Source organism: Hippoglossus stenolepis, chromosome 13, assembly GCF_022539355.2.
Source record: "Hippoglossus stenolepis isolate QCI-W04-F060 chromosome 13, HSTE1.2, whole genome shotgun sequence".
NCBI lineage: Eukaryota > Metazoa > Chordata > Actinopteri > Pleuronectiformes > Pleuronectidae > Hippoglossus > Hippoglossus stenolepis.
Genome location: NC_061495.1, coordinates 13,471,640 through 13,497,572, shown reverse-complemented (window position 1 = coordinate 13,497,572; position 25,933 = coordinate 13,471,640). Strand labels below are relative to the sequence as shown.

The window sequence follows — 25,933 nt, the reverse complement described above, 5'->3', positions numbered from 1 at the left end:
AAGAAAACATTTAGTCATGTGTTATTATTTCGGGCTAAATTGGTTAAAATCGGATTTAAAGCCAGAATAAAAGAATTAATGGACCCAGTGGAGGAGCCCCAATGAGCTATGTGTCCGAAAGAGCATTTATTTAGAGCGAGCATCCATAAATACATGTCAGCGTCCCTTCGTTTTCACCACTTCTCCTATCAATCCATTTCAAGATGCATGCGTAAAACTGCAAACTCCGACACCCAGGGCTGCAATTTCTACTATCATTTATATTTTGGAAAAGAAAAGGAAAGCGACATGCACAGAGCGACTGCAGCCACAGCCGTACACAATTCCTCTCACACATCAAAAGGAGCAATTTATCAAAATATCACGACATTTGATATCGTCATTCAGCAGCCACAGCGCTCAACATGAGAAAATGCTGAAATATTTACCTACCCAAGCATCCATCGGTTCGGATGTGTCGCTAAAAGTGCGCGGCTTTTTACGCTTGCGTTCGGGAATCGGATATTATTTTCTTGGGGGATCTCTTCAGTTTTCAAGTCTGATAGAGTCCTTGCGATTAATGACGACGCCGTGTTTCTAGGGGGACGTGCTGCATTAATTATTTAGACAATCACGTGGTCGAGGAGTGGAGAGCGGAGTGGTATGGTCTCTGGATGATATCTCTGAATGCAGACAGCGCACTTTAATGTATCTTTAGAGGGGGTTTGGACTCTGGGCTCGGAAGAGAGGAGGCTTCTGCGAAACCAGCTGGAAATCAAATATGGCCGGATGGAGAGCAACGACGCTGTGTTCCTTACACTCGGTGCAGTGTCATTGAAAATGGCACTGCCTTTGGCTCCCATTTATTGCTGCTCAGACATGTAGGTCAGTGTGGCTACACGCTGCACGGTGTGTAGTAGGCTGATCTGACCTGAGAACAGCTGAGGGAGAGAAAAGTGTTATCACGTCTTTATTTTTCATTTAATGTTGGTTTCTGGCTATTTTGTGTTCCTGTTTTTCATGTTTAATGACTTTTGAATAACAAATAAAGAGCTGAACTCACTGTCTTGTAGTAAATGTGTGTTAGTTAGAATAGGTTAGTTAGATGTGCAATTGTCAGCACCTATAACTCCCTCCCCTTCTCATCCTCCCTTCAGCATCTGTGTGCAGATCATTTATGGCAGGATGGTGGATTGGTGGCATCACTTTGTCTCAGCTTCAATGTGAATCCATAAGACAAACGCCTGTACACACACACACACACACACACATACGCACATAAACATGTATGGGTCTGTGCACGTCTACATGTCCGCAGATGGTCAGTGGGGATCAGACAGTGGTCACAGGGGATGAAAACACTGCAGAGTGAGCGCACAGTGTTTCTCCACATGTCTGTTTATATGGTCACTGTCTGTGGATCAGAACTGATTCCTGCAATGTGGAGGGTCGGAGGTCAGTGTTGCAGGGGGTCATCTTCAATAAAGGTGTGTGTGTGTGTGTGTGTGTGTGTGTGTGTGTGTGTGTGTGTGTGTGTGTGTGTGTGTGTGTGTGTGTGTGTGTGTGTGTGTGCGTGTGTGTGCGTGATGGGGGAGGGGAGGTCTACTATCAAGCCTGTAGTGGCTTATATCATGTGCGTAATGTTATACAGCAGCAATCAATGTGGCGTAATCTGGTTTTGGAGCGAGACGAACAAATCTGGAAAAGTTTCTCTTTGTCAGTTTGAGTCTCAGGGGCACAGTGGACTTCATGAACATTTGGGTTTGTTTTACCATTTTTAAAAAGTCACGGGGAAATCAATCTACATGGAAGAGTTGAATTAAACTTCTAATCTAAATGTGCTTTTCGTGGAATGTAATCAGCTTGATAAGCGCTTCAGAGCGTTTTTCACGAGGATGTTTTACGCACAGAATGAGCTGCTTTTGATAAGAGCTAACGAGTGAAAATAGAGACGGGGAGGAATAGTAACTCCTTCTTTATCACATTTTTAAAGATTTACTCCAGTGATTATGTAAAAAATGGCACATTTGTGTTTTCTACTCTCACACTTGACAGGGGACGAGGCAGAATTTGCCCAAACAGCGCACGTTTGGTGCATTTGTGCGTGTTTTGTCTAGAGCTCCATTTGGCTCCACGTTCCTGTCACCAGTGGGAAAAAGAAACACTGCTTTCACACCAAAAGTGTTTCTTTTGTAAAAGGTGCAAAACCTGATGGAGCTGAAGAACCCATTTTAGAAATACAATTAAATAAAAATTAGGTCTGGAGAAATTTGCCAAAATATAAAATCCTCAATGTGACAGAGGGAAAAATACATTTCCTCCATGTGAAATTATTTCTAGTAATAGAATAAATATAAATAAATCTCGCGACAAAGTGCATTTTGCAAACATTTAAATGCATAATCAGTAGAAATCTTTATTTTCTTTCCAATATACTTCTCACATCTCAATGCACAATACAAGGTAGAAAGCATGTACAAAAATAAAACCAAAAAAGACTGTAGGCGATATCTTGACATGAGGAGACAGATGCGCAAATCAGAAGCTTTTGGTCTGATATAAATACTGTTGTAAAAAGTGTAAAAGAGTGGATTTCACGCACTGACTCTTACTGTGCATTCTTGGAGCTTTTTTTTGTAAGTGTGGAGGAGAAAGAAGCTCCAATACTGAGGGAGGCGAAGAAGCGCCTGGGAGGGAAAATGCTGCCTGTCCGGCGGGTCAGGGGTGCTGGGGTCAGTCCTTGCGGCTGAAACGTGTCCCCTGGATGAACCTGCCACTGCTGCTTTGTCGACCTTCGCTTCAAATACCTTTTCAACTCTCTCATCGCGAAGACTTCAGAGGGAAGACCTCCTCGGATACTGGGAGAGCTTCTGGGCTTTTTGTGTGTCTGTCCGAAGACAATAACGGTGTAAAACAAGAAATATCTGTCTTACGTGACGTGAAAACCCCCTCGGTTGGCCTGGGGTGAATGGAAAACTAAAAAAGGAAAAACTAAGACTGAAAAACCTTTGCGTAAAGCCATGCCAATGACGCACAAGACACATATTTTCTTAGATTAATTAAAGTTTAACGAATACTTTTCAATTAAAAATTGCATGTGTGCCATAACACGAACAAATCTACACGTTCTTTAAACAAATAAATAATAACGTGGAAATTCATATCAACGAAGAAAAATAAACTATAATAATAATCCTAAATATTCTGGATTTGATTATTTCCGATTGAGAGGGAAAAAAACATCCAATATCGAAGTCAGTCGATGCCATGCAGGAAACAAATGATCTCTCATGTAGGGGTTTCAGATGGCACGAGAGAGCCTCTGAAAATGTACACTGTTTACAAAGATGTCAGGAGAGATTTATAAGGGCACTCAGAATAGTTTGCACACAGGAATGTCTTGCTTTTAGGCTATTTTAGAAATTTTTATTTTTCTCAAAGCTTTATTGTACAAAATAAGTTAAAAACATACAAGTCACAAAGAAAAACGTGGAACTGAAATATCCAGCGGGAATTCTGCGATTTACGAAATTGTGTTTGGCGTGCCTCTATGCAAATAAATGCTTCAAGTATATATATTTTCTATATATATATATATATATAGGCCTATATATGCATGTGTTTATTTATTTATTGTGCGTTTAATATGAAGATTCACCAGGAGGAAAAATAAAACCTTTGTGCGTAATTGGAACGAAGGGCTTCCCTGTTCTGAATAAAGAAGTCTGTGAATCCACGTTATAAGAGGCGCAGAATCACTTGGTTTAAATCCACGAAATCAGGCGAGGGTTGATCATTAAATGTCCTCAGGGGGGAAACGTCCCAAAAATCAAAAATAAAGTAAAGAAAAAAATAAAGTTTCGATGCATTTGTGTCTCTTTGAGGAAAATTAAAAGAAGGAACTTGCAAAATTACAAATCTCTCAGTTACAAAGACTGATTGATTTTCTGACTCAGTCTTGAGTCAACACTGCTGGGGTCATTTTCGTTAAATTAAAAAAATAATAAAAGGTAAAGAACGACATCAGTCCATGCAAAAAAGTCAGATGCAACCTTTGTCTTTTTTTATGTACAGTTAACTTCTAATAAGACATGGCACCTCTCTCCTTCCTTCCTTTTATCCATCCTTCCTTATAATGCTGTGATATCAGTCTGGTTATCCTTCTGAATGCTCTGCAGATGGCTGGAGGCTGGTGCGGATCTGCCCTTGGTGTTGGGCAGCTTGTGATCTTTCTTCCATTTCATCCGTCTGTTCTGGAACCAGATCTTGATCTGCCTCTCGGAGAGACAAAGCGTGTGCGCAATCTCGATCCGCCGCCGCCTGGTCAGGTACCTGTTAAAATGAAACTCCTTCTCCAGCTCCAGGACCTGCTGCCGGGTGTAGGCTGTTCTGGACCGTTTGGGCTCAGGTCCCGTGTGATCTGGGTTCACTGTTGGGAAAAGAAAACAACACACACACACACAAGAAGTCAGCAAATGTGGCCAGTGTAGCATGCAGGGCAAAAACAATACTGGAGTGGGTTCCTTTTTTTCTTTTTTTTACCCGGGGCGCGCAAACTTTAAGACAATTCACATGGAAACCCGAGCAGGAAATTATGAATGATTTGAAAGTGGATTAAAGCAGATTGAAGCACGATTACAAGCGGTCAATATGTGTTTTCAGGAGCTTTCAGGCGCTCACCTCGCGGCCTATTTCCTGAGCTATAAAAATTTATGACTTGTGTAATTGGCGAGGCCTTTCAAAGACTCCCATAAATATTGCACTGAATGATTTCTAAACTGCAGGTCTCACTACGTCCATATTAGGGGAGGGGGGAGAAGAAGAAGGACACTTACCATTAGTAATGTGGACTTTCTTCATCCAGGGGTAAACTACTGCAGGCTGCTTGGCTTGTATCCCATTTTGACTCTTTGTGTTTTGCTGCTGTCCACAAGTCCGGGGTCCGGCCACGGGCACCGGGGGCCCCGTCTCAGTCTCTGCGCCAAAGGGGCTCGCGTGGCCGGATCTCTCCTGCACATGACCCCGTGGCTGCACCGTGGAGTCCTGCACAGTGGTGCAGCTGAAGGGCTGCTCCGTGTAGTTTGGCCGTGGGTAGATCCCTGGATGCTGAAAGTCTGCGTCCTGCGATGGACTGAAGAAGTCCGTGCCCTGGTCAGGTATATAGTTATTCTGTGAATATTCCTCGCAGGGAGGAAATTTCGGGTCCACATACTTAGAGTTCACCATATACGAACTCATGGCCATTAATTTCTGAAGGTAGAAAATACTAATTTTTCTCGAGTTGTCTTTTTTTCCCCTTCCCTCCATAAAGCCCTCCTACTTGGTGTCAACTGAATAAAGTTAGCGAACCATGTGACCAGATCGGCCAATGGAGGTGATGCAGGTCCACACGCGAGTAAACATACAACTAAGAGCAATTTGATACAACTTAAGATGCGTCTAAATCAAACCCCGGGGGGAATACATTAATAATAATAATACTTTTAAACATATTCACGTTGGAAAAAAGGAAAATAAAGATGAGAAATGAAAATAAAAAATACACAGTCTAAATGTATCTCAATATTTATGTTTTAAATTTACAAAATTTACAAAATAAACTTATATTGTTGCACGAGGTTGTTTTTTCCACATAAATACAAACATATCAGTTTCTAAAGTCTAACTTGAAGGCGCAGTGTTGAACAGAGAAACCAACAAAAGACACAAAAAGCCCCTTGGCATAAAAGCAGCGCATAATGACTGAGGACAATTGATGGACACTGTCTTTGTCAAGAAGGGGTCATCCAAAAGTTACACGAATCTCATCACTTCATCTGCTCCCATCCCTTTGACCAAAAAAAAAAAACTGTCTCCTGCAGGAGCCTATTGGCCAAAAGCAGCAGCAGCAGCAGCCTCTGGGAATCAATAAGGCAGAGACAGAAACGAGCCACAGGAGAGAGAAGATACAGCTGGATTGTGCGTGTGTGTGCGCGTACTTTTTACCAAATCCATTGCACTCCAACCACAAACATCATCCAACAGCCTCCGTCCTCGAACATGTGAAACATTTTGCATCGGATTCCCTGGGAGCCTCTAGAGTTTCAGCACGCCCCCGCAGGAGCCTCTTTCCTATGAACCATGTGCTGTTGTCACATCCACTCTCATTCATAAAAGTCACTGTCACTGTAGCCTGTGCGCGCACCACGGAGCTCCCGATGAAAGCCAATCAATCGAAGTTTTTTCATCGACCATATACTCCCCTAGAATCGAATCTGTGACTGAGGTTTCATCACACAAATTCGGTTCTACAGGGTATATATAGACGACGGGAAACGACCACCATTGGCCCCATGAACCACACACACGCACTTTTATTTTGTATTTGCAAAGAAACAGGATCTGGAAGGTGCCAAAGACTGAGGATGATAAACACAGAAATAAGGTTGCATAAGGAAATAAGAGGCAAGCATCACAACCAAGTGGCTAGAACACCCACTGAATAAGTCTTATTATGGGTTATAATATAATCTGTGTCACTTTGTCTCAATGAATCACCCATTTACTTCAATTTCTGCTGATTTCCTTTTGGTGCATTTCTCCAGCACAAGCCTCTCCTTCTCTTTCACTTCCTGGGTTGTTGCATCGAAACTTAGTCAGACAGTGGCTTCAAAAAGTCCTGTCAGTCACAGCTACTCCAAGAAACAAGTAAAACAGGACCTCAGGGCACAGCTGACCGGGCCACCCCTGTCATTTTCAGCTGTAAAACGTCAAGAGACAAAAACCACACTTAACGAAAATATGAGCCTGTAAACTGCAGGTCAACCCAAGTTTATGTGCAGTGCAGTGGCTCTCCTTCAAACTCCAAATTCACAGTAAAGAAGAAGAAAATAAGGAGAATATAAACCAGTTCCCAGCTCAGAATCATATATATAGACTCATATGTCCAGTAAGAGATCGGTGGTGTAAACACATCAGCAGATATCAGGCTCATAAAGCAGAGTGTTTATCACCAGTGGCCAAAAGATGGGGCCAGAGGCCACCGAGGTCAAACCGAGTCATTTACAAAGTTATCAAGAAACTTCGATTATGTCTCGGCCCCGCTGACAGCTCAAAGGGTGCAAAAGTTTACCAACTCCTCGCCAGCCATTAACCAAACCACCGTGGCGACAACATACTGCAAAAAAATCATCTTTTACAAATGGATGGAGGCTGGGAACGATTGAAACTGGGCGTTTGTATTTAAAATACCCTCGTAAAAAGGGATCCACACACAAATATATTCTAATGATTTAATTCCAACCAGATATGTTTATCAGGAAAAAATATAATTTGAGAGATTTTGCTTCAATTGTGAAATGTAAATAAACCGCCCAAAATCAGTTTTTAGGATTTATAGGAGCTGCATTACGCATTGAGTTAGTTACGGTCAGATTTAATTAATTCGATTATATTTCTGATTTGAATGTGAGGCAAAATGAGACTGTGGCTAAATGGCACATCTGTGAAGGTTTGAAGAAAATTTGAGCCAAACATAAAAGTTTCCTTCTTTAACAAGAAGAAATAAACAAAAAGGAACATTTTTACGAGCTGGTTATTTACTGGAATATGTTGTAAGTTGTTTTGACTACGATTTAATATTCTCACTTTATTGACATATATCACGCCCTAAAATTCAAAGTTTAAAGTTATATCACAGGCCCCTAGAGAGTGAGAATAAAACAAGGAAGAAACGCGAGAGGTCAACTTTTTATCCTGACGCAGCTTGGGGCTGTAAACTCCTCTTTAAACTCCACGAAAACCATAAAACATTCGTTCCAACCGCAGTTAAAAGCCTTGTAATAATCATCTATTTAAAAATAGATGTTCGTCGTTCGTGCACTTCGCATTTCGGTGTTTGTGAGACAGGCTGACCTGTCTTTCACCTTGCCCCTGCCAGTCCTGCAGACGGGTCAAAGCCGAGAATCCCAACAAAAGAAAGATAAAGTCAGCGTTTCCTGGAGCAGCTCCACTTCAACGAAAAAGCCTCAAAGCTCCAGCTGGACTCCTTCACTTTTACACAGTTTTTAAAAGCAGAAATACAGCCTCGTGTGATTGTGTGTTAGCGGCAGGAAGCATGAGGCCTGTTTAATCTAATTTTCGGGATAAGCAGGCCTCATATGAAGCCTTTTTTCTGACTGACAATAATAAAAGAATAAAGCTTAAATACTCCAAATAAACCCATTTAATCATTAGAGTGGATCTCCAACCAGGAGAGGCGCAAATTAATAACTTAAAGGCCTATAATTGAAATGCATTAGGCCTGTAGTGACGATAATATTGAGAACATTTTAAAATGGCTTTATATTTATAAGCTAGTGCAGGTTTTTTTGCAGGTTTTTCGTGATTCATAAATTCCAGTGTGGTTATAACTGAACCTCATTGAAACGAATTCAGATTTTCCTTAGAATTATAACAAAAGAACATATTAATAATAAAAAAATAGAGTCATTTTAATTTAATTTTATCAATAAAATCAAGCAGCATTTTTTTAAAAGATGAGCCCTATAGTGACGATATAATAAATAAGCAAATAAGAAGCCCGGTGGTGCACAATAACAAAATCATGTGACTTCAACAACATCCAGCAAAAAAAAAAAGCCACCGATTGGATCATGGTGGAAAAAACATGTTTTAAACGCGAAACACGGTCACACAGTTACACGCAGCTTCTCATAGAGCAGCACAACATTTTGCTGTGAGACCATCCTGCGCTCGCACTGTTGCAGCATTGACAGTAAAAGCAGCACTGATGACATCACACACGCCCATAGCACACCACGAGCACGACGATAAAACGCAGCTTACCGCAGAGACCGCAACGCATGGCGCACCAACAAAACGCATCCACGCAGCCAGGAGCAGGAAGAAGAAGAAGAAGAGGAGGAGGATTCCGGCCGCCACCGCCGCTGCTGCCAAGTCCAGCTCTATTCCAACCCATCTGCAGGCTCCCTACTAATACACAATGAGAATTATATTTTGGCTTGTCAAGTCTCAGGCCATAAAACAAACTTTAATGGCGTCACGTGTTTCCTCGCAGCCATTCACGGCGGCGCGCTGGCCCATAAATAACCCTCAAAGTTGCACTTACTCAATAACGCCGATTACACTGATGTGCGCCGAGGAAAAGTCGTGGAAACGAGGAAGCCGAGGGGCTGCAGGGGCTGTCATTGCACACAGGGGGAACAACGGTGCACTAGGATTCAAATTAGAAGTAGTTTTAATATCATTTCGAGTATTTTATCTCATTTGGATTGAAGTAATTAGCACGTTGCAGGCAGAAAAGCCTCATATCTTCATCTGCTCATTCACACTCATAATCGTTTTGTCTATGATCTCATCTCGAACTGTTCCAACTTTAGAAAAACAAAACATTTCCTTTGTGGCACGTATTTACTTAAGTGATGTCACCGCTGCAATTTGACCTCCAAAGTAAAACACAAACATTCAACGTGCGTCACTGACTCGTGCCAAAATACACGTCTCCCCCTCAGTGAACCTGCCACAACAAGACTGATGTCACTCATCCTCCCGGGCCAATCCCAGAGCGCCGTGCACGTTAGCCCCTCCCTTTCCTGTGCAAGCTGCACACTGAGCTGCATGATGGGGTTCAATGTTTGGATGCTCGCCACTGTGAGGCAGGTATTAAGATGAATGGGAGGGTTTGAAATCAGAGTTACTTTTTTACATGCATGTCCTCGTAAAAGCTGTTTCTCAGGAGATTCATCTTGGGTGAAAGCCCCAGCATCGCCTCCTGGGTGTTTGAGCAGCATCATTCCTGGTGTATCTGTGATTTAATGGCTTGTAGGAAATGTCACGTCCACCAGCTCTCTTCATAAATATGGTTTATGTTCTTTAACATCAGCTTCCTCTTCATCAGGAGGAAGATGTCAGAGTATAAGATCTCAAGAATCTGTGTCACAATGTGGAATCTTGTCTGTGCAACCTCTTGAAATTGTCCCAGTCTCCTATATGTGCTGGCTGTGTTATAATAATGCAATAAACAGTTGTTTTCCTTTTTACTGTGGCAACAGGAAACCACCTCTCAACGCTCAAACACAGAAATAACCCAGATGCATTCATACATATTCACAATGGCTGATCCCACTGAGATTCACCAACACAATTCCTCATTCAGCTCCAACTACAGTCTGAAACAAACTCACACCAATTCTCCAAAGCCCGCTTTCAAACGTGAACCACATCACATGACCACGCGTATCAGCCAATCACAGCGCTCAGGAGGCTGCCAGGAAAGGACTGCAGGGTGGGCGCAGAGAGGCTGAACGTTGGGCAACAGCGCCTTCTGCTGGAATTTTAACGACCCCCTTCTCCACTGTAAAAAATAGTCCATGTGTCCACACGAGCTATTAAAAGAAACGATATCATTTCATGAAGCTGCTGGTGCAGATGCTCAAAGAGGAAGAAGGAAGTGATATAAGCTTTCAGATATTCTAATTCTATTCAAACTTATAATATTTGTTCAATTAAGTAGGGATTTTAAAGCAAGTGAGTTGCTGTTATTTGACTCAACATTTGGGTATATTTTAATTCAAGAAAGAAGAGAAAATCATCTCCCAGCCTTTTTGAAACATTATCGTTGTTTATTTCTAAAATCTGAGGTTGCAAATTTCAGATATATTTGAAAATGTAGAGAGAATAAGTCATTGATTTCATCCGGTAGGCTAGTTGAGAATATTCTGCAATGTAGGCTAAATGTTAATACTCGTTATTTAGCAGATAAAGCAAAAATAAACTCGTTTGTGAAGATGGTTATTAAGTTAAACAAAATATATATCAGTAAATCAATCAGTGCAATAATTAGTGGATTATATGACTGGAACAAAGAATAAATAAAGAATAAATTCTGTTAAAAGAAAATAATAGTTCTTGTATCTTTTAGGTTTCAAATATGTAAAACATGTTTAGAAAGGCTCTCACTGTGTCACAATAAAACAAAAGAGCCTAAAATAAATGTGAATGGATTTGAATGAAGGATGAAACCACGTCCATACATGGAAACTGCTCTCTGTTAAAATGTGCACACGCAGGCCCTGTGGTCGGACATTGATCTACATAATCACATAACAAACAGAGACAATAGAAGCTATATATACAGCTCCAGATTCACCACTGCAAACTGAATCCTTTCTTATTTCCTCAGCTTTGCACTGGAGCCTTGTCTCTTCCACAGAGTCCATTTTGCCGCATTGCAGCAAGGCTGTAAATACTTTCGCAGCTGCCTGTCAGCCAGCGGTGAAATACTGTCTTTGTTCAGTTGGCCCCCATCTCCAGGCAGCTGAACGCAGCAGCTATGAAAACTGAGCCTCTTCTGCCTGCAGACCTGCATGTGTGCAATATGCAGCAACGCCGATTTGTTCTGTGGCGATTGTAGTGCGGTGTTTTTCTGGCAAGTGGAACGAGTGTGCGCAGATAAAGTGGGTTCAGGGGATGGATGCAGATTTTCCGGTGGCTGAGGAAACGCGAGATCATACAAGTGAGGGGCTCAGTGTCAAACAGCAGAGGGGAAATGAGGGAAAAGGCTCGTTGACAAAGATTCAAAACGAAAACTAAGAGTGAATTAAATACTAAGAGCTCTTAATAAGTGGGGGAAATACTGCAATGACCAATCAGCAATGTCTCCAAATTGAAGCGACATGACAGCAAAAATTGTCAACACATTTCCAAAAATATTTACAAGTGAATCCATTTAAAATCCAGCATTTGAAAAACATTAATTTCTTAGTTATTCGTGTTGCATAAAAGCTGTAAGACATATTTCAATCATCGCTAAAACAAATCCCCAAACATTTCCCACGTCTAAATCATTAAACACCATTTATTCCAGCACACCTACAAACACGTGAATTCGCCAAATTACCGGCGAGCTGCATATGACCCTTCAGCTAATTTACATGACTAATGAAACAGGAAGCTGTCAAACTTCACATGCACATGTAAAGAAAAGCTGATTTCACACGCATGCAAATCTTACCTATAACCAGGAGGTAATCCATGTTCATTCTGGGAGTTTTACCTATGCGCTGCATTAGGATGTTTTTTTTCTGGAAAAGCCAGGGTGGCTTCTGCTGCTGCTGCTGCTGCTGTTGTTTGTAAACGACGAGGTGAGACAAGGAGAAAGTTGAAACGCTCCTCTTGTCATCCAGGAGAAAGAGGCTGCTCTTGTGCCGCAGATAACAGCAGACCGGACGTTGATGAAACGAAAGAGTGGGAATTTTTCTTTTTTCTTTTTCTTTTTTAAATAAGAAAGCCGACCGTGGCGCATCGGTTTGAGCAGCATAGACGCAGAATGCAGTGGGAAAAAGAATCGCCTGGGAAATCAGGAAAAGAGCCATGAAGACGTTTGCCTCTCACACATGACCAGTGGCATCCAATGACAGGCGATGGAGGCACATAAAAAGGTCTATTACCAAGTTGTAAATTGTCCTCTCACAAAAAGGAATTTCGACTGCAGCAATGCTCCCCATCTTTGCGCATAATGGCTGAAGCCCCTCCATGTCCTCTAGAAAAAGACACACACACACAATAAGGTCGCCCCACTATTTTGTTTTCTGTTTCTATTGGGCAACTCCACCGTTAAATGTTAGGCTCCATCTGAAAACACACTTCTTAGCCTTAAAATGTTTAAGCTGCAACATAGAGCAAATGTTGTGGGATAACAGAAAAAACGTACTTTGAATTGATCCACTATTTGGAAAAAAGAATAGTACAATGTCTGCTTGGTTCAAAATGAAGGACAACCTATTTCTGTTTAAAGTTTGATAATGTGTTTTAATAAGACACATTTTACGCGTAATTATAAATCATTCTGCGTTGAATGGAATCCACGCACCAACGAGGAACAACGAGATTGGGTGTTTTTCTTCTTTTTGGCTTTTTGGCTTTTTCCAGTATAGAAATGACAATGACACATTATAAAAGCAGTGGGCTTATTTTTCTTATAACCAACACTGTTGCAGTTTAAATAAAGGGTCAATTTAGAATACATATTTATTTATATTTTGACGCTGGCCTCCATCTTGACGCACAGCTATTGTTCTAGTTCCTTATGCGTCTCTACGAAATTTTCTTCCCACACAAGATATGTGGGCTACATTATTAATGCATATGATTTTATTTTATTTTTTCCTCCTTCGACCCTCAACATTGAAAGGCCAATTGCTGCAAGTGCAATATTGTGTGTATGAATATTTGTGCAGCAAAAAGGAATTTGTTCCATTTCATTCTTGGTCATCTGGTGGCATGCCAGAGTCAGCATGTGCGATTTATAGTCAGGCTCTGTCTCTGGTTTCCTGTCTTATAGTGTGAGTGTGTGTGTGTGTGTGTGTGTGCGTGTGTGTGTTTGTGTGTGTGTGTGTGTGTGTGTGTGTGTGTGTGTGTGTTGAGCGCAATGGCGATGCAAGAGATCAGGATTTGTTGCATTACACGACTATGACAGTATGGTAACACTATAGTCCAGTATAATCTATGTGGATTAGATGGTTCTATCGGAGAAAAAGAGAATCTGGATTAACGTCGCTTTAGTCTCGGTGCAAAGATACGGGACTATTTTATCTGCTCATTCTTCTGTCGTGATGTTACCGCCTTTTTTATTGGACATCACAGATGGAAAGAGAGTGGCCACGTTGCACTGAGAAAGAACGCTGCTGTGGCTCCTTAATAAAATGCGTCAAGTAAATGGATGAGAGACACAAACCAAAGAAACCAATCAGTGGCATTAGATTATGGAAAAATAAATAGCGTTTAGAAAATGAGATAAATAAAATTCTATGATTTATTAATAATGTACACATGGTGCACGTATGGGCCTTTTAAAAATGCAAGGCACAAACTTTATTATGGGGCCTTGGTGTGATTAAAAAGGAAGTTATAAGTTAGAGGGTGTGTGTGTGGGTGTGTGTGTGTGTGTGCTGCAGCTGTGTGTGTGTGTGTGTGTGTGTGTGTGTGTGTGTGTGTGATCTATATCGCACACAGCTGCAGCAGTGTTACCTCGTAACGTTAATAAATATGTGGCAACCACAGGCTCAGCACGTCCCAAGGCTGCAGGCCTCCATGTCTTCATATTCTGTTCTTTAGTCTCTTCTCCCACTGTATAGTCCCGTTTATCCACTTTAACAAGATAAGGCCAAATAAGACCCTTTTTTATACTAGTTATGTTAATAAAGCCAAACATCCAAGATAATCAAACTGGCTAAATCAACCTTTTCCCCGTGCGTAATTTGAATCGTCGTCTCCAAATATAGGAAATGTTTAAAAGAAGAAGACATTATTTTATTATTAAATGAAAATGTGAATGAACTTAGAAATTGGACACGTGCTCACAAGCAGAGTCTAACAGGACAGTGTACGGTGAATTTATGGTTAATGTGACATTATGTTGTGATGGGCTCAGATGTTCTGGTTTACTGAGATCACAGGGCTCTTATTGTGCTTTCTGTGCGGCCTGATTCCTCTGAAGTCCACCCTGAGGCTACAGCTCGATGAGATTGTGTTTTTCTTTCTCCATTCTTGTCATTTTTCCTCCCAATGATGTTAGTTGCACTGATAATGTAATTACAACGATGTGTGTGCATTGATGCTTTACTGTAGTTCCTGGAACAAATACAGTATTGTTGCTTTCATTGTGAATAAAAAGGAATCGCAAACTAATGGGCGAGTCAAAACTCGCTTATGCTCATCTTGGTGAGTCTAACACCAGTAGTGGTTTGGATCAAAGCCACAACATTGATATTTGTTAGATTGTATCTCTTCTGTAAGAAACCGAAACCTGTCAGTGTTTTCCCGAGGCATCGTGTTGCACTTTCTTCCATCTCATCGCCCACAAAACCAGAATATTAGAGCCGCTTCAATATCTCAATCTGTTGCTTTGTTAAACTTCAATTTATTATTACGGCAGCAACTGGTTTACTGGAAAAGGAGAAGAATTAGAAACGGTGCATTAGTGGATTTTAAAGTTTAAAACTGTGACTGAAAAAAATGCGCCAGGAATTTTTATGTTGCAATGAGAATAGATACAATTTGATATGCATATTAAAACAGTAGCATGTGCACATTAACATCTAGTGTGGTAATTAGGAGCCAAAGCAAAGTCCTATATCATCTGGTGGTGTTTTTTGTTGTTTTTTACGATTAAACATTTTTTTTCTTGTGTGGCTTTAAAACTATGCAACATTTAACAGTGCTCTAGAAAAGCTCAACATTATAAGGGAGGGATGGGATTGTGCTCCAAATCCGTGACGCACGATCTGCTCATGTTCACAGCCACGACATCTTGGCCTATGCAGCCCTGACCGAAATAACGCTGCACCACAAGTCTGTGGATGTGTAGCGACAAACAGGGAGTAGCGTGAACGCAGCTGATGGTGAGAGTGAAATAACTGACCTCACCCGTGACCTGTAAAGTCAAGAGACACATGACTATGTAGCCTTCAACAGTACAGCGAGGACGACTGCATGGAATTCTCTCTGCGCATGCCCATATACTGTTTAATCCAGTTATTGTGTGCGTAAAAACCGTGCGTAATCGTGTAGCCACACGTATTTTTTCTATTCAAAAAAAGGCGTAGAACGTCGTCACTCTGGGACAAGGTCTCCAGCAATAAAAGTCAGCAGTCGACTTAATTATAGGCCGCAGTGTTTATCATCAAATGTCGCATCAAGGCGCAAATAATCGATTCAGCAGTTTCTCTGATTGCTTCAATATTGTTGCATCTATCTTGTGCTCTCCGCGCGCTGCCAATGGCTGTCATTGTCTGGATGCTTGAAACAACTGGTGACCTCGTGACAATCATCGCTTCCAGTGGCGGCGACGACTGAAGACACGTTCCCTCTAACTCCTCGGGACACAGAGTGGTGCAGTGTATGTGGACACATAAGAGGAGACAGAGAAGCAGCGTATAAACGGAGCGGCGTGTGATATAAGAGTCATGTGGTGTGTGAAGCGCGTATACTTCCGCTGAAAGTCAGCCACATGTACAGTGAACGCCTCATGTGAAACTTGACGGTATCAGATAATGGAGATCAGAAGACTCCAGAGGCCTGAAGAGGGTTTTGTGGGTCAAACTTCAATCAACCCTACTTTTAATTACTCTGGAACTAAGAGTATGTTCTTTTACGCATGCAGTGCTTTTAAAAATGGAGGAGGCTGCACCAGTTGGAAAACAGGAACATATCTATAGGCTATTTCCTTCCCAAGGCCCAGTATAGCACCACCTCTGTGCTCACCATATCTACAGCACGAAAAAAAAAATAGGGTCCACAGTGCTTCAGCGTTTTGTGTGTGTGGTAAAAACTGATAAAAACCAGTGGCTGCGCAGGAGTCGCTGTGACGTTTGGTAACATGAAATACGAGTCTGCCATCAGTATTTTCATTAGGCCAGGATTAATATAGAAAGACAACAGGAGATTTACTGTGCTGCGGACTTTCAAAAATAATAAATCAGTGGGGTTGAGTTGAGAAGAGGATATGGACTTTGCAAGGAAATTAATGTAAATGGTGATAAACAGAGGCTGCTCCTGTAACTTTTCTTCCCCCTTTTCCATATGGATTAAAATGACAAAGTGCTGAAATGGGACCTCGCCATATTTTAACAACTACATTAGGAGCTGATAGGAGCGATTAATAAACACAAATTTGGAGTTTTAGGTTTTTAAAAGAAGCTTGAAGATTCTTTTTTAGCAGCTTTCAAATCTACTTCCCTGGACTTTTTAGAGAATCACCTCCAAAATTAATCAATATTATTATACCAATAGAGATATACAGGACAAGTTTGTTTACTGTTTTATATATATATGAATGAATCTGTAAATGGGTTACATGAGGTGTGGTGTAAATGTCTGCATGTTCCAGCTGTGAATACACTGCTGGGACTGGGACTAAAAGATCAACATCGCCCTCTAGCGATACCAGTATCCCATGCAGACCAGTGCTCCAACGTAAAGGTTGTACACGTTGTAGCCTATTTTAAAACTATCTATTTATCTATTTATTGTAGAAATGTTGCAGTTGAACGTTTCAATATTTTTCAGCAATAATATTAATAAATATTGTTGTTACAGCCCATTTGAGGTAAACACTTGGACACACCACATTTTTAAATCAGAAGAAATTCACCACTGCCTCACACACCAGTCAAAGTTAAGTTTTTTTCTTTCCCATCGGTGGGAAGTGGAGTTGATGAATAAACGTGACCATTACGGTGGATGGGTGGGGGGTTGATTTCCTCTGAAACAATTCATCGAACAGACACCCTGTGGAAAAAGTATCCACATTCTGTTTGTCAGCAACAGACGCAAACGCCTCGGAAAAAGAAGAGAAAAGACTAGTTTCAAAGGAGGCGGTGTAATTACTGGCCATAAACTCATTTAGCCCAGACGTCTAGCCATTTCTATCGCTTTATTGGACCACGTCTCTTCCTGCTTTAAAGCAATTCTTCGTACAAGTTGAACAATAAATTGGAAATGCGCCGCGACACCTCTCCCATGTCGTAAACACTTTACTACTTGTGTTTTCTACCGTTCAAATCCAACATTTAGAAAAAAGTGGAATTTAACAAAGGCTAGTGCCGAATTTAAGCTTTTTTGGAATTGAAAAATGGATCAATTTTGTTTGGCTGCAAATAAGGAAATCGAGTGATTCCGCATGGTTAAATTGTGCGTTATATTATTTGCCTGCAAGACATTGTTTCTGGAGTCAAGCAGCGTTCTGTGCAAACAAGGCCTCAGGGACCAATGTTTTGGTTTATAAAGAAATCAAATAAAATAGGTCACAAAATAGCAGCAGCACGCAGGAAATAAAAGTAGTTAAATGTGTTAATTAAAGGGAAACATGTTCAATAGACGTATATATATTTAAAATGAAATGTAGAGTTTGCTTTCCCTTGTTTTAAGAAGGTTTTTCAGAAGGCAACGCAGGCGCAATATTCCCCCACAGTTTGCGTATGGTGTGCGTCCTGAGACAAACAGCAGTCAAAAGTAGTTTAGCTGTGAAAGTGTTTTATATATACACAACTCCAAATTCTTAACAACTATAAAAGCAATACACATATAGGCACGTTTCCTACGTGGGAGAAAGGGGGGCTGCTCCACAATCAGCAGTTTGTGATTGTGTGGAAAATGGTAAAAACCGAAAACTTCCAAGTGGCTGAAGTCTCTGATGAGGGATCCTGTCTGTGGCAGTCTCACCGGGACAGACTCCTGCGCGTTGGGCTTAAAAGTAGTGACACTCACACTCAATATGTTGCTAAAAGAAGGTCTAAAAGATTGCCAACCGAGGCTCCTACCAAAAAAGAAATGTAATGGTTCAGATGGCTTCAGTTGGTACAAACATGGAAACGTGTGAAATGGCAGCAGCAGCAGCAGCAGCAGCAGCAGCAGCAGCAGGGGACTCATAGCAGATCCTTGCCGCCCCTCTCCCTGTTCATCTTCTTCATTTTCATCCTCCTGTTCTGGAACCAGATCTTCACTTGTCTCTCGGTTAAACTCAGTATGCGGGCAACCTCGTAGCGCCGGTCTCTTGTCAGATACATGTTGAAGAGGAACTCCTTCTCCAGCTCTAAAGTCTGATATTTCGTGTACGGGCATCGCTTCTTTCTCGTGGAGCGTGCGTGAATCCAGTTTGCTGCAGGGTTGCCTGGTGGGGAAAAAAAAGGCACACGTTGAAATTCAACTTAAATGACTTCAGTAAATGGGTTTCAAAGTGGGGTTGGGGGACATTGAATGCTAGGAGTAAAAAGCAAGATGAGAATTGTGGCTTGTGTTTTTGATAAACGATGCGTAAAGTTGACTTTTACGCGTTTTTTCCAACGAGTTCCTGTAAAAAGAAGAAAGTGAACGTTCTCTAACTCCAGCCCTCAGGTAAAATCTTATCGAAATGAAGCAGTGTATCTATTTTGGGTGTCCTGTAACATGAAAGAGGTTAGAATGCCCCTGTAATAACCCATGTAGGGTGGGTTTTTTCTCTCCTTCCCGAGCCACGGTATAGCTCGAGACACTTTTATAGGTTAGTAAAACCTCCAGTTTTACACACCCAGCGCATACAGTTCTTGGGGTTGTAAATCATTACAGGCTATTTCGTTTACTTACTTGGGTCAAGTTGTTGTTGTTTCTCCTCTTTGGGCTCGCTGTGGCTCGACAGCTCGCTGCCACTGTGCTCTTTGCTCGCCTTCTCCGGACACTCCGACGCTGCACACGCGAACTCCAGCGGCCGAGCCTCTGCCTCCAACGTGTCGCACTCCGCGGCAGCTTTGGGCGGCAGCACCTCGGGCTTTGTCCCGTACGAGCGGCTGCTGGCGTGAAATCCGGCGAACGAAACGTGGTTGGATATGGGGTCCATCCAGGAGCGGACGCCCACGTATCTCCCGTCCGACGCGGGCAGATGCGGGGACTGGTGGTGGTGGTGGTGGTGGTGCGCGTACGGATGATAAATCCCCTGCGGGTGAATCGAGGACCACGACGAGGGGAAGACGGCGGACTTTGGTGCAAAATTGCAGGAGGAGAAGTCTGCGTTGTCCCCGGCACCTGACGGCCTCGGGGTCACCGGGTGTGGAGCCTGGAGAAAGCGAGCGCCGTAAACATCCTCCGGCTCCTGCCCCATGATAGCGTCCACATAGCAGTTACTGAGAGTGCCACTGGAAGACATTTTTGATCTCTTCCTACTCATATAATAAGGGTTGCACTGTTACGGGAAGCTTCCCTCTATGAACAATCATGGTATTTTTGCTTGGCCTGCATCTACAGGGATTGGTTACATGGATCACGTGGTCATATTTACCAATACAGCAAGTAAATCAATCCTGCCCTGGCTCCCTCTCGGTTTTTTTTTCTTTTTCTCGTCAGGTTTAATTTCGCTTTTCATTTCGCAAATAATAAAAAGCTCCGTCAGATGTGACTGGAGGGAGAAAACCATCGCTCAAATAAATGCAAATGATTTTTGTTCTCGTGAGCTTGAGGCTGCAGGATGTTGCAACAATACAAAAAAGAAAAGACCCCCTCCCTACGCACACACACACACAGACAGACACACACTTCTCAAAGACGGATTCCCTGCATCTCAATGTTTGAGGAAAACTCTTATAATATCGTCCCGATACCCTCAATGCCAGTAAAATGGTTTATAGACTGACGGGATCCTCGTAAAATAGATGTAATAACATGCTGTAAAATAACAGACGCCATTTCCCCCCTTTTCACACAATGCGGCTGATCCATTGTTAATATTTCGGAAAGGAAACATATTTTTCTGGGTTGCTTTAATTCTGTAAAAAGTCGAGCAGGAAATGGCAGTTGTGAAAATGATTGCATTAATTCAAAGGAAGGCAATAATGCCTTTATGTATCAATAAATGTTTTATGAGGTGCGTGTGATTATACATGCCGTCAATAAAAAAGAGACTTGAAGAGGATAAGTACATCTGTATATTGCTTCGTGAAAGGTGTAATTTAGAAGTAATGGCTTAAATTTACTTGGATTAACAAAGAAGGTAGGTTTCTGCGTGTTAGGAAGCAGATTTTTTTTTACAATCGCTCCAGAATGAAAGACATTTTTCACAATAATAGTTGCAATTTAAGTCAGAGCTGCAGCTTTATGTTATTTTATCAGGCATAAGGTGAAAATAAGTGATTATAATAAGGAGTACAATGTGGATTTTGCGGCCTGCGTCCCTCGTACAGGGAGGAAGAGGCGATTCTCGTCTGTGAATTTGTGCTTGGACGTAGCTTACCCAGCCTGATGAGTCCTGTAGACAGTTAGTTTAGTTACAAACAGGCCTGCAAATAAAAGCAACTGCATATTTATTTGATTATAAGACCTCCGCCCCTTTGCGTCTGTGCTGCAGCTTTTCTGGTTCACAGAAACCGACGAGTGGAAGAGAACGGCACAAAAGGCTGCGACCTTTCTCTTGCTATTTAGAGCATTTTTTTCATTATTCATAATTTAGTTTGACAAATATCAGTCGTTTCTTCTCTGTGTATCTTAGGGGAAGTGCACTATCTTAAAAACATGTGATGGTAGATTAGTAGTTTTCTCCTTACGTCTTAAAAGTGCGTGCGTAAAGACATGTGGCACTGCGCGTAAAAGGGATAAAATCTAAAATAGTTATCTTTGCAAGAAGTTAGTGCACAACTGTAACCCTTCAGTTAAATCAGGAACACATTAGGGACATATTGGATGCCATTTATTCACTTTGACTAGTGTACAACAGCTTGGTTTAGATATTGTATTTTTCCTTCATTTCTTCCACCCGATCTTAAACGTTTTAAGGAAAAATAGTTCCTGCATCAAAGTGAACAGTACCGCAAATTTCCACATTGGTGCAGCAAATACTGATAAATGACAGTCGTTGGACCACAACATGAACAAAAAGAAAACAAAGATATTTGACAATCAGTTTATTGCAAGATACATGCCACAAACATGCAGTAAATTCACAGATTAACACTGTTTTTCCGCCACTTTTAAAAGGCCCATAGAAACATTTCACTACAGAGCAAATGGCTTGCACACACTGTAAAACAAATGTTGCACTATACGACAATAAATGTGCTTTCATGACTGAAATAAAAGCAACGTCTTTTCCCACACAGCTCACCACCACCACCACTACCCCGACACAATAGATTTATATCCATATACGGGCAGAGGCGAGAGGAAGAAGTGTCCAATAATTTAACAACAAAAAGTCTTACCCTGATGTGATACAATACAAAAAATAATAAATGAAACAAATAGAATACTAGATGCCACACAAAGTACTAAAATATATATAGTCACAGTTTCGCTGAAATTGAGAATGAACGTCCAATGCCACCAAAAAGCATCAAACTGAACACGAAGAGACATAGAAAATAAAAAAAACACAGCTAGAACCACTGAGAGCAGGCGAGCTCACGAAAAGGTGAGATTTGAGGTCAGTTCACGGATGCGGTTTTCCCTGTTCATCTTCTTCAGCTTCATCCTGCGGTTCTGAAACCAGATCTTGACCTGCCTGTCGGACAGGTTGACGCACCGGCTGATCTCTAGGCGGCGCTCTCGGGTCAGATACATATTGAACAGAAACTCCTTCTCCAACTCCAAGGTCTGGTACTTTGTGTAGGGGCATCTCTTCTTTCTCCCACTCTTCGCTGTTAACCAGTTGCTGGTCGGCGTAACGCTCTTGCAGTCTGTGGAGATTCACACACATTTATTCTTAGCCTCACCTGCTGCTTCACACCTCGCCTCATGGGAAATAACACACAATATAACAACGCCTTCCCAGAATAATTCATATGCAGCGGATGTTATTAGTCACGACCGTGCCACCACTAATAAAAGAGAAATGAAATCAACCCCCAACTGATCAAGGCGCACACCGGGGATTACACCTGTGTACGTGCAGCTTGAAAGAGGATGATAATAAAAAACCCATTAATTGCATTAAATATTAAATATATTAACGTGTAATTAATGCAATGTTCAAAGTACTCCATTGCAAATTGAATTTCAAATACAGTGGTTTGGGATATGTGGCCAGGCTGCAGGATCCGAACTGTGCACTGTGGCTGCAAATGCACCAATTTATTAAAGAGCCTGCATTTTTAATTTACACCACAGATATGGTAATTGCTGATAGGATTGTCAGTGCAGCTTTAGAGCCTAGAAATAATGCAATAGTGCCATGCATTTCAAAGTAAAGCATGCAATATATATTTAAATAATGCAATGTTAGAATTTAAATGTGAGTTAAAGGAGGGGGGTCAGAGTCTGCATGCTGCACGGTAAAACCATTCTCTGCTGCCTATAACTGCAACTTGAGAAAGACTCTCATTAAACATTACGACTTTCGGGGTTGTTTGTGTTTTATACTTGGTTTTATGATGCTCGAGCCTTCTCTCAACACAGCGCCACAAAGATAAAAGCATTCATTTGCAGCCAACCCACCTTTCCCTTCCTTCTGCTGCGGCAGCTCAGGACTGGACACCGGCGCCTCCATTTCCACGGAGCAGCTCTTCTCCTCCGAGCCGGACTTTGCATCCGGACTCTCTGCGGGCACCGGGGTCCTGGAGGTCTCGGGGTCGTGCCGCAAGTCCTCACTTTTCTTCTCCACCTCTGCAAAATTGGACGACGAGGAGGACGTGGAGGAAGTGGACTGCGGTTTTGGGGTGAGCCGGCTCAGCTGCATCAGTGTTGGGTTTGGACTCGGCGGCTCATGGCAGTAGCTGTCCTGGTGCTTCCCATTCGCGTAAGTTTGGCTCAGTCTGAAATAGCCCGGCACCGGGATCTCGGGGCCGTCGACGGGACAGGACTCGGGGGCGACATTGGGATAAGCGGGGACTTCTGTCAGGCTGACTTTTTGGACTCTCTTATCGGAGTACATGCAGCAGTTACTCTCCTCCTTTATGCTCTGGGAGAAGGAACAGTTTGTCATCTGACTGGACGGCTCTATCCTGCAGGGTCGGCTCGGATCAGTCCAGTTTTCTAGTTGAGGTATGTAGGAGTGCACGTTCATGCCCATGTTTTGGTGGTTGACCTCCCCTCTCTTGCCGAAAGACGGCAGGAGTCCACAGGTTTGCATTCCGTAAGTTCCCATGTCTGAGCCGGACGGCATGTACATGTTGCTGCTGCCGGAGTAAAAGCTGTCCGTCCTGCACGCACCAAGCAAAGAGTCCACCAAGAAGGTGTTGGCCGCAGGAGAGCTACCGGGGAAGGACATTTTTGGGGGTTAAGCTCTTTGGAGGAGAGAGATGTCCTGTGGAAGCTGACATATCTAGGAAAACAATCTCCCTGCAAGTCAGGATGCCTCCCGACCACATGACGAGCCCACCAATGAGATTTGAAAATGGCCTTGAGACGCAGCCTCCTCTCTCCCCGCACTCGCTCTGCGCCGCGGATGCAGACGTGGTCAACAGCGACACCTACGACGCGGACTTGAAATTGGTCTGCACGCACAACGCGGGGGCATCGCGGGACTTTCACACACACACGCAGGCTGCTCAATAAAACTCAGGCAATTATCACGTTTGATTTGAATTGGAGGCAGACGCAGACTTTCATTTTGGATTCCGCTCAGCCATCGAGGCTCTGCAGAGTCCGTACACAACACCCAGAGGACATTTGTATCTTTGTGTGAAAGACTAAGGATGTACATGTGTGTGCGTGCGTGCGTCTGAGTGTGTGTGTGTGCATGATGCCTACATGGCGCATAGGCGACAACTGCAGACTCATTGTGTATTTGTATTCATGTTAATCATTCAAATGTCCCCAAACCTACATTAACTGTCTCCAATATTTTCCCTTCAAATAAGTATTAAATTGATAACATGTTGTGCTTTAAACATACTCTCCTTATCGCAATCACTTCAGGGTTCACATTTTATTTTGCTTTATGCTCATTTGCACATATTTTTGTGGAATCTTGACGAGTTCAGTGGGAAATAAAGACAAAAAGACACATTTCCTGCAACATGTCAGCGTTAGAATAAACAACCTGGACAATCCACCATTCAAACTTAAAGCTATCAGCCACTACAGGCTGTGTTTGTATGTGAAGGTCAATACTGTTTGTGAAATAAAGTCCATTGAACGCACATAGTATTGTGTCTACGTGTTATTTGTATTATTTGCACACGCCATTCACGTCCACAGCCGCTGTTCGCATTTCGTCACAAGTTTATTTTTAGACGTTCAAATGCAAAAGTTAAAAAAAAAAAAAGAATCTGCTGAAGGTGAGTTCACATTCATGGGGACTATTTTTTGTTGTTGTTGCAGGGCTCCATTGTTTTAGTCCGCAGAAGAAGGAACATGTGTAACTTAAAGACTATAAGCTGAGAGGGGATTCAATTTAATTATAAAAAGTAAAAAAATGTGAAAGATGAGGAGCCGCAGTTATTTTTAACAAACTCTCCTGGTTTTTACCAAAATAGAATATAGTAACTTGAAATAATGATATCTTTGGCCTTGAGACAAGTTGGAAATAATCCTACGTGTTTGAGATGTGTAGATGTGTCTTAGTTGTTTCCGTGTTGGGTATTCAAAGTTGGTTCTAAATAAACATGTGCAAATCGACGACATCCCAGAATACACAAGGAAAACTCAGGCCTAATAAACTGTCTTAATTCTAATCATTAAAATGAAGCTTTAGAAAATGTATTTTCCCCAGATAGCCTTTCATATATTCGGGGATGTTAAATGGAGGAAAAGTAAACATGGCAGTGAGACTTCTGATGACACGGACATAATCTTTGCTTTAATTATCATGTTTCTTATAATGACAATTTCTTCAGAGACAACATTGGGATTTCGTACATCAAGTGACGCAGTAAAAAAATATAAAATATGGGAGTATATTATTCGTGTATAATCAACTATTAGCAATAATAATAATACAAATTATGATAAATTGCAAAGACATATACTGATGTTTAACAAAGGATACAACAAAAAAGGGTGGAAATAAAAAAAAAGCGTGAAAACTACAACAAGGTTTCTACGGAGGAGCTTTGAAAATAGAAACTACAGACGCAGACAAAAAGGCAGTTGAAACAGATTTATATAGCTGCAACGTGAATTAAAATAAAAAAGGAAACCAAGCACAGTTGTATAATTCATTTCCACCCAGAGTGCCATAATATCTGGAGCCCACAGATGTGTGTGGCCTGTGGGACTGTGCGGCCTTCAGGTACAGATCGAAGTGTGTGAGGCTCACAGGACAACGACACGAGAAGAATGATATTTCTTTTGTTTACATTGTCCTTCCTCAACACTTGAACATGACTTGGACATGTAGTTGCCATGTGTGGGAGACGCCACGTAGCGTTTGCACAAGTTAAACTGAGTGGAAAAATAATCTGGGCTACAATTAGCAGTATATGCTCTCAAAGCTCCACAGAAAATAGACCCTTTAACAGTTTGATATCAAACCAGGGGACTTTTAACCCAAAAA

General features: G+C 41.9%; 3 protein-coding genes across 3 annotated transcripts; all 3 read right to left on the bottom strand.

The window, feature by feature from the left end:
• Positions 1–4,109: 4,109 nt before the first annotated feature.
• hoxd4a (homeobox D4a) lies at positions 4,110–6,253 on the bottom strand. Its single transcript, XM_035173669.2, has 2 exons — positions 4,815–6,253; positions 4,110–4,408 (listed from the first exon to the last, which is right to left on the bottom strand). Exons 1-2 carry the CDS (start codon positions 5,284–5,286, stop codon positions 4,110–4,112), a joined length of 771 nt encoding a protein of 256 aa, XP_035029560.1. The 5' UTR covers positions 5,287–6,253.
• Positions 6,254–17,780: 11,527 nt separating this feature from the next.
• Positions 17,781–19,928, bottom strand: hoxd9a (homeobox D9a). The gene is made up of 2 exons (XM_035173668.2): positions 19,102–19,928; positions 17,781–18,649 (listed from the first exon to the last, which is right to left on the bottom strand). Exons 1-2 carry the CDS (start codon positions 19,676–19,678, stop codon positions 18,405–18,407), a joined length of 822 nt encoding a protein of 273 aa, XP_035029559.1. The 5' UTR covers positions 19,679–19,928; the 3' UTR covers positions 17,781–18,404.
• A 1,265-nt stretch (positions 19,929–21,193) lies between these two features.
• Positions 21,194–23,947, bottom strand: hoxd10a (homeobox D10a). Its single transcript, XM_035173665.2, has 2 exons — positions 22,933–23,947; positions 21,194–22,175 (listed from the first exon to the last, which is right to left on the bottom strand). The coding sequence occupies exons 1-2, from the start codon at positions 23,702–23,704 to the stop codon at positions 21,901–21,903; spliced, it is 1,047 nt and encodes a 348-aa protein (XP_035029556.1). The 5' UTR covers positions 23,705–23,947; the 3' UTR covers positions 21,194–21,900.
• Between the last annotated feature and the right edge of the window lie 1,986 nt (positions 23,948–25,933).